The sequence below is a fragment of the Suillus clintonianus genome, assembly GCF_016758775.1.
Source record: "Suillus clintonianus strain FC179 chromosome Unknown DEU56scaffold_27, whole genome shotgun sequence".
NCBI classification, from domain to species: Eukaryota; Fungi; Basidiomycota; class Agaricomycetes; order Boletales; family Suillaceae; genus Suillus; species Suillus clintonianus.
This window is the reverse complement of record NW_024539251.1, coordinates 370,952-384,078: the sequence shown is the minus strand read 5'-3', so window position 1 is coordinate 384,078 and position 13,127 is coordinate 370,952. Positions and strand designations below refer to the sequence as shown.

Here is a 13,127-nt window from a genome sequence, read left to right as displayed (position 1 = left end):
TCGATACCGCGCGCCTGTGCATGACCACCGCAGAAGTCGAGGGGAGACAAAACCTTTCGTTGAGGATGTGATCTAGGGCGCTGAAGACAGAATGCAAGGTTGCCACATTGCCAGCGCCAATTTTCAAGTTTTGGAGATATAATGTCCCAGTGGGCGGGGAAATGTGAAGGAAGATTAACATAGACTCGGAAGAGATGAGAGCAAGGATGGTGCTGGATGGTGGCGCCGACGTGACGGACGTCGGTGAAGCGAGAACGGACGACATTGTTTATTCTCATTGAATTGACAAGGTGTTCGAGGTCCTTTCATTACGAGTGATTTGGCAGGGGAACAGGGCACTCGTCGATGCAACCACTCGAAATGGAACTTCGGCCATCTGAAATGAGGTGAGTCGTGTACGCCTCATGGTACGTGCAACCTAAAGTATGCCCATTGCCTACTGAATCTAGATTTAAAGCATGGGGTAGGTATGCATTTGAGGGTGCCCGGGTGGTCGTGTGTCTCTCAGGCTGCCCTTTATCATGATAGGCACCGCGAGAAGCGCTGCCTTGAGGTGAAGCGCCCAAGTGGTTGTCCATCTCGACTCAGCAGACCCTTGGAGTTGTGCATGAAATATGCAGTCGAAAGGCGACTACCCACAATCTCATTTCTGGTGGCGAGGACTAACAGATTGAATTTCTCTGCAGGACAATTCCAGGACTCCTAGTCGTCAACTCTACTTATATGTAGATATAGTATGACATTCACTTCCCTACACGAGTTGTTTATACGCCTCATGATACCCACACCTCGCACACTGAGGTCTGCGGCGATTATATATAAGCCTGCCCTCAGTGCTGAACAATTCTCGTTGCTCAGTCCCAAATATTGCTACCATTTACCTTTCTTCATGGATTCTTCAGAGATAAAAATGAAGATCGATCGCTTTCGAATTCTCATCATAGGAAGAGCGAATGCAGGGAAAACTACCATCCTCCAGAGGGTGTGCAATACAAAAGAGAACCCTGAAATATTTAATAGCGCTGGGGAAAAGGTGCGCATCACGATGCTAGTGAGACGCTAATAGTGATGGCTGTCTCATCGACATTAGATCGATGCCGCTGTTTTGACAGCATCTAGAGAGGTAATGTGTACCATTAGTTGGCAACATGAACTGACATTTTCTCAGCGTGGAGAGCACGACATCGACAACGAAATGGTGTTTCAAACCAACCCAGGATTCATCTTTCATGATTCGCGCGGTTTTGAAGCAGGCGGGGAATCCGAGTATGACAAGATGAACAAATTTATCGCAGACCGTTCGAAGGAAGGAGACATGAGGGATCGAATTCACACTATATGGTAATTGGTCGAGTTGGCGACATTCACTGGCTCACTCCTTTGACATAGGTATTGCATACCTATGGATCAGGCAAGCCGGTGTTTTACGGAAGCCGAAGTCAAATTCTTCTCCCGCTGCGACACTGGAAGCAGTAAGCTTTTGGACCTGTCCCATGATCATAAACTGATTCGCAACTTCCTCAGTTCCAGTCATCGTAATATTTACCAAATTCGACGCACTCTACGCTACCGAATTCACACGACTGATAGAAAATGGAATGTCGAGGAAAGATGCCAAACGACTGGCCCCAACGCACGCCGAGGAGTCATTTGCGAACGGGCCACAAGTGAAATTTCTATACGACCCCAAGACCATCCGACGGCCTCCAAAATGCCACATATGCCTCCCAGGTAAGCTGTAGATTATCGAAGTCTGATGCATGATGACTGTTGATCCATTAGACATGAACAAGGATGATGCTGATTGCGGGCCACTCATCGAACGGACCGCTGGAACTCTGGACGATCAAGTCCTTCAGCAATTGTTTGTCTCAACTCAGCAGACCAACTTGGAACTCTGCATGAAATATGCAGTCGAGAAGTATCTACCTATCATTTGGCTGCCGCGAGCATTATTGACTATCATCCAGGACACTTGCAGAGCTTGTTGCCCCAAATGTGATTCCCTCATCTGCGTATGCAATAGCTAAATTGGGACGCTGGTTTCCACATGTTTGGGTAAGATTATGGGAATGTTCGAAAGTCGCTCTCATTTATGTTGGGTGTTTGTTTGCAGGTAGTACGTCTGTTGATCCTCCTTCGAGCTCGAGCCATGCTGATCCAAGTCGTTGCCCACTCTTCGCAGCCTGTGAGTATCTTGATCCTCCGAGTCCTTCGAGCTCGAGCCATGCTGATCCCAGTCGCTGCCCACTCTTCGCAGTTGGTGAGTGTCTTGATCCTCCTCCGATCTCGAGCTATGCTGATCCCAGTCGCTGCCCACTCTTCGCAGTTGGTGAGTGTCTTGATCCTCCTTCGACCTCGAGCCATGCTGATCCAAGTCGTTGACCACTCTTCGCAGGCTGTGAGTGTCTTGATCCTCCTTAGAGCTCGAGCCATGCTGATCCAAGTCGTTGCCCACTCTTCGCAGTTGGCGAGTGTATTGATCCTCCTTCGAGCTCGAGCCACGCTGAACCCAGTCGTTGCCCACTCTTCGCAGCGTGTGAGTGTTTTGATCCTCCTTCGAGCTCGAGCCATGCTGATCCAAGTCGTTGCCTACTCTTCGCAGCGTGTGAGTGTCTTGATCCTTCTTCGAGCTCGAGCCATGCTGATCCCAGTCACTGCCCACTCTTCGCAGGACGTGAGTGTCTCGATCCTCCTTTGATCTCGAGCCATGCTGATCCAAGTCGTTGCCCACTCTTCGCAGGCCGTGAGTGTCTTGATCCTCCTCCGATCTCGAGCTATGCTGATCCAAGTCGTGGCCCACTCTTCGCAGGCTGTGAGTGTCTTGATCCTCCTTCGAGCTCGAGCCATGCTGATCCAAGTCGTTGCTCACTCTTCGCAGTTGGTGAGCGTCTTGATCCTCCTTCGAGCTCGAGCCATGCTGATCCAAGTCGTTGCCCGCTCTTCGCAGGCCGTGAGTGTCTTGATCCTCCTCCGATCTCGAGCTATGCTGATCCAAGTCGTGGGCCACTCTTCGCAGGCTGTGAGTGTCTTGATCCTCCTTCGAGCTCGAGCCATGCTGATCCCAGTTGTTGCCCACTCTTTGCAGGCCGTGAGTGTCTTGATCCTCCTTCGAGCTTGAGCCATGCTGATCCAAGTCATCGCCCACTCTTCGCAGGCCGTGAGTGTCTTGATCCTCCTTCGAGCTCGAATCTTGCTGAGCGAAGGAATTGCTGATACATCGGCAGAATGTGAGTATATTCATCCTTCACCAGCCTTGAGTTATACTCACCGAATGAATTCCTGCTTCGTTGATAGCTTGTAAGCGCGATCATCGTCTGTCGATTTCCTGCCCTGCTCACTGATGCAATTGTTGATCTATTGTCAGGGTGTGAGTCTCTTCATCCGCTGTCGACTTTGAGCACCGCTGACCAAGTACGTTGGGTGATTTGTTGACAGTTTGTGAGTTGGTCTATCCGCCGTCAAGCTCGAGCCATGCTTACTGAAGACATCGCCCACCCGTTCACAGACTGTGAGTTGGTCTATCCGCCGTCAAGCTCAAGCCATGCTGACGAAAGACATCGCCCACCCGTTTACAGAATGTGAGCGTGTTCTTCTGCCGTCGAGCTCGAGCCTTGCTCACTTGTGACATTGCTCACTCACAGGAAGTCGGTGTTTTAATCCTCCGTGGAGCTCGAGCCTTGCTTATTACACATTGCGCATTCCTTAACAGACTGTGAGTGTCTCATCCCTCGAGCCTTTCTCACCAACTACATCGCTGATCCATTCATAGGAGGTGAGTTTGTTCATCCCCCTTTGGCCTTGAGCCATGCTGACCGAAGACTTTATTCATTGACAGAATGTGAGTGTATTGGTCCTCAGCGAAGGGAGACGATTTTCAACTTTCCATCATGATTTTATCAGCTCTGGAGTGATCAACGTGCAGAGATGCGGTCTAGGATACTTTCTGTGGTACGTTCAATTGGTCACAGGCTGTACACACATGTTTAAATGTACCAGACTTCTGCCAATGCATCACCATTCGAGCAAATTTTCCAGCTTGGTTCTGGTGAATCTTCAGGCCGCATTGCAGTGAACTTGCTTATTTTCAATCATTTAGCTGCTGTCATTATACTCGAACACTCTTTCTACGTTTTCGACCAGCGACGCCATCTTCAGGACCAGCAACAATCTGTTCCCTCTGTTCATGTCGCTCTCGAGCGGTACATGGCGTCTCCGCATGCAATTGCTGTCCGGAATGCTGTGAACACTGCCGTTCACGCATATCAAGAAGCTGTGAGCGCTGCCGTGTATACATCTCAAGGAAACTCGTCTACTTGGATGGCGAAATTACCGTTTGAATACTTCCAGAGGAAGGCAAAACGAGCTCAGGCGAAGGCAGAGTTGCTCCAGAGAATTCTTGAAATCACACTACAGTATCGCCTGCGTATGTTTCAACTCTTGGGATTATAACGATATTGCTGATCTCTTTGTCTTCAGCGAGGCCTTAATGCAACCCAACATCAATGGTGTTCTGATTCGGAGTAAAGCTGAGGTGCCTTGGGGGTAAATGAGGGTTCGGTCTGTCGAGGTAGTTTGAGGAGGTGGAACTGTATGATCACGCAATATGGAATTTTTCTGGTGTGGCGTATACGCGTTTGCAGCATGATGTAGGTCATCCTCGGAGGCTGAGATGATGAGGTCTACTGGGCTTGATGTACCTCCCCAGTATCCGCAGTCCCATTGCAAGTGCACTAAGGTCGTGCATTCCATTCTGCTCCACAGCTTTTCTCAACTTGCATCAATTTTAAAAGAAATACATTTATTGTCATTTCAGAATAATACTCTACCGAGACACATAGAATGTCCCCGACAACGTCAGTGACTCCAGGCTAGTGCCATGCTCATATTACTATTAGCAATAACTCGCTGAAGTCAGATATGCGTGAATTGGGACCACCTCCATAAGCTGTCACATCAGGGAAACCTCAAACTACTTACATAGTTCGATTCTTACAAGACCGGCCGAGGTGATGTAAACAATGATGAGGCTGATAATTAATTGATTATCCAAGAGCCTTATTTGTGCTTGACCACTCCTAAATCTACCTATTCATGTTCCCCATCATCACCAGCGTGCACCAAGCTCCCAACTAACCGACTCTACACATCATCCTCCCAATCATCCGGCACCGTCTCATCCTCCATACCCATCTCCTGACTAGCCGCCTCCCTCGCGCGCTGCACAGACGACGACACCCACGCTCCACCACTCGGCTTCAAGCTCAAACTGGCAGTACCAACTTGAGTTCCTCCCGAGCTCGAGGACGCGCCAGGCGCAGGAGAAGAACTCCCAGACCCAGACCCAGGGCGAGCGACGACTGACGTCCACCTCCCGCCTGCTTCTGCGACCTTTGGTTGGGGTCTGGCCCACCCTCCGCTTCCGCTCGTCACGCTCGATACAGCTTTCGGAGCTCGCAGATCGGCAAGTTTCCCTAGGACTGCGGGTGATGGTGATGGTGATGGGAGGGATGCAGATAAGAGTGGCGTCGGGATGCGCGTGTCGACGCGCCGGATGAGCTGTACGCTTCGATGAGGTTCTTGATCGACCATCTGTGTGTCCATGCGGTAAATAGACGCGAGCTATGCGCACATTTGTCATCAGTATCACGAAAAAAGAACAACGTTTCAAAGACTGAAAGAAACAAAGTGAACTCACGTCATGCACAAATTTACGTCGCTCAGGAGGCATATGGGGCAGGACTTGCGTGCGTTTATCAGAAGTGATGAAACTAGAACGAAGGCAAAGTGAGAACGTGCATCAGATTCATAAGAAACCCCAACACTCACTCTGCAAACGTCTTCTCCGCCAGCCCCAGTAATTTACCGTTCGCCCTCGCAAAAATCACCAAGTCGTCATTATAAGTGACATTGGCCTGCAAACCCTCACGTTTCTCAGGACTGATGCCTAGAGCATCTGCAAGACGAGCGTTGCGTTTCTTGATCGCGCATTCACCCGTGCATTTGAGATTGGCGGTTGAAGATGCTTGGGAACAGGGAACGGAAGAGCGCAGGAGGCCGCAGGGGCAGGTGAGGGTGACAAGCGCGAGACAGGCTTCTGTTTCGGGGCATGCTGCTGGGGCGTGGCAGGTTTGGGTGCATGGGTGTTGGGCCGGTAAACTACGAATAGGCATTAGCAAAAGGGCAGGAAGGAACATATTTGAAATCATACCATGCTTTACGAGACTTGCCGCATACAGCGGTACACGTTCCACAGTCGTCTGCATGGCACAAGCGTTCGCAATGATGGAAGCCGCATGCCAGAGATCTACGAAGTACAGGTAAAGTTTGCTCAATACGACAATCAAAAAAATACACAAAAACTCACTTTCCGCATATGCTACCACAACTGATCCGCTCCTGCGCACACCGTATATTATCCACCATTTTCTTCCCGCACGCACATTGTTTGCTGGTGAGGAATGGACATGGCGGGCAAGGGGATGCCTCCACTGCTTGGTTCGGGTCTGCACCAGCGATGATTACGCCTTCATGACATGCATGAGGGACGCGCGAATGACCACACGGAGGTGAAGGCCTTGCGCATGGATAACTGCAAGTCATAACCGTACCGCATGGAATTGGAGGTTCCATAGCCGTCCGACCACACGGGCATATAAGCTGATCAAATGTCAACACAAAACACAACGACGACGAACAAATCACTTACATCCTCATAAACGCTCTGCAGACACACCCCGCACACACCTCGATGGTCCTTCCGCTCGCATCGGTGGTTGCCACAGCTCAATAACTTCCCGCACGGGAGGTCGCATTCGTGCAAGCCACCTTCTTCAACGCCTAGTTCATCTAGCAAACCAGCACGTTTCTTCCCCTTGCCCTTTTGCGCAGCAGCAAGAGATGCGAGAGGACAGCAGATGCGGTTGCATTGGTGGCGTCCGCATGTGCGTAGGGCTATGCACGCACGATCGCAAAGGACCTCCCCGGCTTCGTTATTTTCGCTGGCCTTGATGATTTCGCCGCACTTGATCATCTTCTTCGTCGCTCCACATCGACAGGTGCGCTCTATGAGCTCGGTGCATGGTGGGCAGGGGCCAATGTGGCAGCTTACTCCGCATTGGTGCGAGCAGTCGGGTAATGTTTTGATGCAGCGCTGCTTGCATGTAGGGACGGGGATGGTACAGGATGTACGGGGCCCGAGGAAATACGCAATGTCCTTGTCACTCGGGTCGGATTTGGTAGGAGTTATCCGTTGGTGGGTGTAGCGATCGTGTTGTTCGACAGTGGGAAGAGTGAACCTGCCACACGCGCAAGTTTGCATGATAGACGGATCAAGCGGGCATCTTTGAGGCGTGAATGACGGGGGGTGACATCCTTTCTCGCAGGTGTGTACTCCGCATGCGAAAGGTCTGTGAGAATGAATGTTAGCACACAGAAGTTGTAAAGATTTTGGAACAAGCTAACATGTCATGCAACCGATGAAGGATATACCTTATAGGTTGCACGAGATACGTTAGCGTACAAAGCAGGAAAAGAAAATGCGGATATATGCGCTGCACCATCGTGTGCATTTTCTGTCCAATACGCGCCATAGGCAAGAAGAAAGATGAAGATGGACAAATACTTGCCTACCACACACACCATCGCACTCATAGCGACCTTCCCAGCCAAGCTCTCCCTCAACAGCGCACACAACCGCCCTGTCTTTCCCATCACCGCACGGCACTTGCCTCGTCTCCTTCCCACAGTAACAAGCGACGACCTCAGTCACGAGGCAAGGCTTGCAGTCACCGGGGTGGCAAACCTGAGAGCATTCATGCTGGGGATTCCCACACGACAAGGGCTTACTGCAAGTAACGCCACATGAGATACCGGTGGTTGAGTTTGGAGATTCCAGGGAAGAACAACGGACGGTTGAGACTTGGCGTCCACACCAACAGCCCTTTCGGACGGTAACAGCGCATGGTGGACAGGGACCGGGATGGCATAGAAGAGGACAACCGTGACCACAAGCGGAGGCGCGTACGCGGGAGCAAGGATATGCACAGCTGTGCGGAGTGACGAGGCGAGTAGGGGAAGGATCTGCGATACGATAACAGAAGCATCTGATAACAAGAATGTAAGGACACAATACACGAGTAAATAAGCAGCACCTGCCGATAGTTGGATGGTACGTGTTCACGTTTGGCTTGACAGCCGGGACATCTCCATTCGCCAGTACGTTCCTCACCACGAGCACGCCATGCGTCTTGAAGGTCCTTGACGCTTTTGGAAGCCCACGCTCGAATGCACTTGAGGTGGAATGTAGTCCAGCAGCACTGGAGGTTTTCGGATGGATCTGAGGAAGAGCAGGACCAGGTAGGCTGTTCTGGACGAATGGGATTGAAGCAGATTGGGCAATCTGGATAAGGATGGGTGCTGAGGGCACGAGTAAGAGTCGAAGTGAGGTCGTCGGGGAGGGGTGCTTTGGGTTTTGGAGGCTTGATTTTCTTGGGCAGCGAGGATGCTTGTGGCGGAGGATGGACTTTAACTTCAAGCTTGGAATCACCAGCGAATATTGGGGTCGGTTCAGAAAGTGACGCATTGAATTTTGAACGCCGGGACGGACGCTTCAACTGCGATTGGGGTTGAGAATCAGAGACATTGAGTTCATTTGCAGCGGTAGCACCCTGGTGACGTCTTGGAGGGCGAGTCCTCTTTGACCGTACATCTCCATCACCCGTTCCGCCTGCAACAGAGCTAGAGCCAGCAGTCTGAGAAGCACCAGGTGGTCTACGGGGATTTGAACTTCCCTGCTCGTGATCACGAGATCTGTTCTGATTTACGTTTCGGCGAGGCTGCCTGCTGGATGTACCACCTATCTCCGGAGCAACTACGACATCTGCATTGGTTGCATTTACTGGAGGCAGGTGAGTTCTGGGATGATTACCACGACGGTATCTGCTCGAGTTTGAGCTTGGATTTGCTGGATCGGGTGCGTTGTTCTCAACTTGATGTTGGATTACAAGTCCAGGTGAGGATATTTCCATGCGAAGGGGATTGGTATAAGGGTTCTATGCTGCTCGACGCTAACCACGCCGAAATATTTATCAGAGTATTGCTGAGTCAGCCTGAGTCCTTGCAACGGCTCCGTAGCGGAACATGTGACTCTGCTTGAGTCCACACGCGTGACGCCGCTAAACGTTCGTGAATCCATCATGGTGATGGTTAAGTTACACTGCTTTCGTACGCACCGCATTTACTGATACGGGTAATTGTTGGTCCCGCTAACCACTGTTCACTTTCATCGCAGGAAACTTGTGACACAGAGGTTGAAAGAAAGGTAGAAAGACAACATACGCGGTTTTTCATTCCAAGCATGAAAACACCTTCATGGACTTTCTCCTGGACAATTGACTTGATTGCTTCAGTCTGTGCTGTTCACAATAGCTTACACCGCTGTCATATGTACAGCATTTACTGCGACTATGGCACAAATGACACCGTATGTCGCACTGATATTTGCACCGGAGTCGAATGCAAGGCAGGAACGGGGTTCCTTATCCTCAACATCCAGGACGACGAATATACCCTGAACTCCTGTTTTTCATCTGCTCCTGTGATACGGTGGCTAGGAACTGCAAACGATGAGTCAAATTGTCCTTTGACTGCGTCCCACAACAGGATTCTCGGTCGATGCAAGCGAGCACGAAAACAATGACGTGAGCGACAGCTTCAGCGCGGAGCCCATGTCTGATATCTGTGTGCAGGTATAACTCGGCTTATTGTGATCGATATCGATATTCACAGCCTCATCCACGAAGACTCCGACGAGTGCAACAGCGTGCGCGAGAATAATCCGCGGAATGTAACAACGGGCCTGCGGGTTCCCTGATAAGTTACTTAACTAGAAGCAGAATAGGGGACGTTTAACATACATTTCACCGGGAGCAATTGTGCAAGTGATGTCGGTCACTAGCTATAGTAGTACTGTCGAAAAACTCGTTCTGCACGCCAAAAATGACAGTATATACAAGCGAGTCTACAGTTCAAGTTCGAGGGATAGCAATATCATAACATTTTCAAAGCTCGCTATAATAATCTCTCGCCTCAGTCATACTGATCGACTATGCTGTTCGAGAAATATGCCGGTCTTCTCGAAGGCCAGTTCAGTCGCAGGTTTGATGGTGTAAGTTATGCAGGGTTTTTCTTTCAGCACGAGCTGCATCGGTTCTGTATCTAACAGGAAGTTGCTCCTACTCCCCGTCCTCGCAATCCTCCCATTGCTCATTATCCTCCCTGTCCTCGCAATCCTCCCATTGCTCATTATCCTCCCAGTCATCGCAATGTTCCTCGTCCTTAACCTCCTGCCCATCCTCTGCCCCAAGCACTTCTTCTTCCATTCCATTTGAGTCATTTGTTGTGTTACCTCACTCACTGTCTTTTTCGAGCTCCTCGAGCTCCTCGATATTGCCGTGCTGATATTCCACTATACGAGATCAGACGTGCTACAATATATTTTGGTGTGGGAACACACCATCTGACGCTGTAATAAAAAAAGGTCTGTTTTGGCTGATTGGCTCGAAAGAAAACATTGCATACCGTGTGAAGACAGAACACGATCTTGTTGGAGGGACAACGCTGTGTCATCTTGAGTACGTATATGAATTCTCTGACCAAGTTAAGGTCAACAACTTGACAAGTGGTAAGCAGGTCAAAAGACGAGATCACGCACCAACTGAGAGCGGGACACGGCCGCGACACCATCAGCGACGGGAAAGCAGGCCAAATACAAGATAACGCACCAACTGAGAGTGGGACACGGCCGCGACACAATCAGCGTCGGGAAAGCAGGTAAAAAAAATGAGATCACGCACTTTCTGACGACGGGACATGGCCGCGAGAACATCAGCGTCGGGAAAGCAGGTCAAAAGACGAGATCACGCACTTTCTGAGAGCGGGACACAGCCGCGACACCATCAGCGACGGGAAAGCAGGTAAAAAGATGAGATCACGCACTTTCTGACGACGGGACATGGCCCTGACACCAAGCGGCGGGAGATCACGGACCTCCTGAGAGCGGTACATGGCCCTGACATCAAGCGGCGGGAGATCACGGACCTCCTGAGAGCGGTACATGGCCCTGACATCAAGCGGCGGGAGATCACGGACCTCCTGAGAGCGGGACATGGTCGCGACACCATCAGCATCGAAAACAGGTAAAAAGACGAGATCACGCACTCTCTGAAAGAGGGACACGGTCGCGACACCATCAGCGTCAGGAAAGCAGGCCAAATGATGAGATCACGCACCAACTGAGAGCGGGACACGGTCGCGACACCATCAGCATCAAAAGCAGGTAAAAAGACGAGATCACACACTCTCTGAAAGAGGGACACGGTCGCGACACCATCAGCGTCGGAAAAGCAGGTCAAAAGACGAGATCACACACTTTCTGAGGGCAAGACATGGCCGCGACACCATCAGCGTCGGGAAAGCAGGTCAAAAGATGGGATCACGGACTTTCTGAGAGCGGGACACAGCCGCAACACCATCAGCGTCGGGAAAGCAGGTCAAATGATGAGATCACGCACCTCCTGAGAGCGGGACACGGTCGCGACACCATCAGCATCGAGAAAGCAGGTGAAAAGATGAGATCACGCACATCCTGAGAGCGGGACACAGCCGCGACACCATCAGCATCGGGAAAGCAGGTCAAGAGACGAGATCACGCACCTCCTGAGGGCAGGACACGGCCGCGACACCATAAGCATCGAGAAAGCAGGTCAAAGACGAGATCACGCACCCACTGAGAGCGGGACACGGCCGCGACACCATCAGGGACAGGAAAGCAGGTCAAGAGACGAGATCACGCACCAACTGAGAGCGGGACACAGCCGCGACACCATCAGCGTTGGGAAAGCAGGTCAAAAGACGAGATCACGCACTCTCTGAGAGCGAGACACGGTCGCATCACCATCAGCGTCGGGAAAGCAGGTCAAAAGACGAGATCACGCACCCACTGAGAGCGGGACACGGCCGCGACACCATCAGCGTCAAGAAACCAGGTGAAAAGGCGAGATCACGCACAGGCTGAGAGCGGGACATGGCCGCGACACCAAGCGGGAGATGCATCAAGTTTTCAGTTACAACATGGCTAACGAGGTTTCATAGTAACATACACTTTGCTGGACGTGAAAGTTGCGAATGAGGAGCATTTCTGCGTCAGTCCTAGGATTGGCAATGTTAGATGATTGAGTGTGGAACTTTGTACTGTCGCGGGAGATCTGAAACCGTCGTTTGCACTCTCGACTTTCGGTTGTTAGGCGCTGTCAGGATCCACAAAGTAAACATACTCACCAATCAATCGAGCAGCCGGCCTGTCGTTCAAGTGAATGTATGATAGACCCAACACCAAGGTGATTGACAGCGCCGCAAAATTGACATTGATAATCAACTTCAGAAGGTGATCCCCATGTCTTTTGTTCAATAATAACCCTCATGACAATCTTCGTGCCTTCTTCAATGCGTGGCCATTCATGGCTTGTTAGTCGGGTTACTTGCTTGCTGTCGTCAATGCACAAATCGTACTGTCCATTTTCCATATACCGTCTCTGAATCTGAGCTTCCATAGCGTCGCGTTTGAACAGAACTTGGAGCATGTCATGGAGTTGCTAAAGACAATTGATGAGTAAGCTGCCTTGGGACGGAATGCTACGCTGGGGAGGCGAACCTGGAGTGAGGTGCAGAAGTTCACCGATACTATCATTCCGGGTAATCTGCAACTTTTTCAGCAAATCTTTTGTAGCTCCTCAACCACTTCATATTATCCTCCACGAATTTAGAGTATTATAGATTCGTACTACCTCTATGTGACTCTTATTTTTGCTCATTTTTAGGATGTTGTGGTGTGGTGTCGGATGAAAGCCGAGAAAATTCAGGGTCTGACTGCTAATCTGCAAAATATGGTCACGTCGTGTCACACCTCGGCACAGCACCAGCACGGTCAACTTTGACTCTCCGCAGCTCTCGATCTGTTGGTTGTGCGGCGTGTGCCGTAGAGGAGATTGAATTCCTTACACTCTTCTCGGAGTCTCCCCTATTCGCTGTCACGTTTTTATACATGTCGTCAATTCTTCCTCAATAGC

General features: G+C 50.7%; 6 protein-coding genes across 6 annotated transcripts; 3 read left to right on the top strand and 3 right to left on the bottom strand.

Annotated features, from left to right (window-relative positions):
• Positions 1-889: 889 nt before the first annotated feature.
• Positions 890-2,002, top strand: DEU56DRAFT_911737 (uncharacterized protein; the record flags this gene model as incomplete). Its single annotated transcript, XM_041357319.1, has 7 exons — positions 890-1,033; positions 1,091-1,123; positions 1,169-1,341; positions 1,390-1,472; positions 1,525-1,731; positions 1,783-1,864; positions 1,915-2,002. The coding sequence occupies 7 exons, from the start codon at positions 890-892 to the stop codon at positions 2,000-2,002; spliced, it is 810 nt and encodes a 269-aa protein (XP_041209594.1).
• Positions 2,003-3,990: 1,988 nt separating this feature from the next.
• DEU56DRAFT_911735 (uncharacterized protein) lies at positions 3,991-4,490 on the top strand (the record flags this gene model as incomplete). Its single annotated transcript, XM_041357318.1, has 3 exons — positions 3,991-4,048; positions 4,100-4,426; positions 4,480-4,490. The coding sequence occupies 3 exons, from the start codon at positions 3,991-3,993 to the stop codon at positions 4,488-4,490; spliced, it is 396 nt and encodes a 131-aa protein (XP_041209593.1).
• A 458-nt stretch (positions 4,491-4,948) lies between these two features.
• DEU56DRAFT_885849 (uncharacterized protein) lies at positions 4,949-9,029 on the bottom strand (the record flags this gene model as incomplete). The annotated part of the gene is made up of 8 exons (XM_041356194.1): positions 4,949-5,622; positions 5,699-5,771; positions 5,830-6,159; positions 6,212-6,307; positions 6,368-6,660; positions 6,710-7,409; positions 7,629-8,105; positions 8,137-9,029. The coding sequence occupies 8 exons, from the start codon at positions 9,027-9,029 to the stop codon at positions 5,143-5,145; spliced, it is 3,342 nt and encodes a 1,113-aa protein (XP_041209592.1). The 3' UTR covers positions 4,949-5,142.
• Positions 9,030-9,159: 130 nt separating this feature from the next.
• DEU56DRAFT_798081 (uncharacterized protein) lies at positions 9,160-10,047 on the top strand. The gene has a single exon (XM_041352973.1). The coding sequence runs from the start codon at positions 9,359-9,361 to the stop codon at positions 9,698-9,700; it is 342 nt and encodes a 113-aa protein (XP_041209591.1). The 5' UTR covers positions 9,160-9,358; the 3' UTR covers positions 9,701-10,047.
• A 191-nt stretch (positions 10,048-10,238) lies between these two features.
• DEU56DRAFT_798079 (uncharacterized protein) lies at positions 10,239-11,007 on the bottom strand. Its single transcript, XM_041352972.1, has 5 exons — positions 10,857-11,007; positions 10,715-10,787; positions 10,582-10,651; positions 10,517-10,525; positions 10,239-10,468 (listed from the first exon to the last, which is right to left on the bottom strand). Exons 1-5 carry the CDS (start codon positions 10,886-10,888, stop codon positions 10,410-10,412), a joined length of 243 nt encoding a protein of 80 aa, XP_041209590.1. The 5' UTR covers positions 10,889-11,007; the 3' UTR covers positions 10,239-10,409.
• A 695-nt stretch (positions 11,008-11,702) lies between these two features.
• Positions 11,703-12,925, bottom strand: DEU56DRAFT_288641 (uncharacterized protein). Its single transcript, XM_041345494.1, has 5 exons — positions 12,340-12,925; positions 12,162-12,291; positions 11,999-12,072; positions 11,857-11,930; positions 11,703-11,788 (listed from the first exon to the last, which is right to left on the bottom strand). The coding sequence occupies exons 1-4, from the start codon at positions 12,639-12,641 to the stop codon at positions 11,888-11,890; spliced, it is 549 nt and encodes a 182-aa protein (XP_041209589.1). The 5' UTR covers positions 12,642-12,925; the 3' UTR covers positions 11,703-11,788; positions 11,857-11,887.
• Between the last annotated feature and the right edge of the window lie 202 nt (positions 12,926-13,127).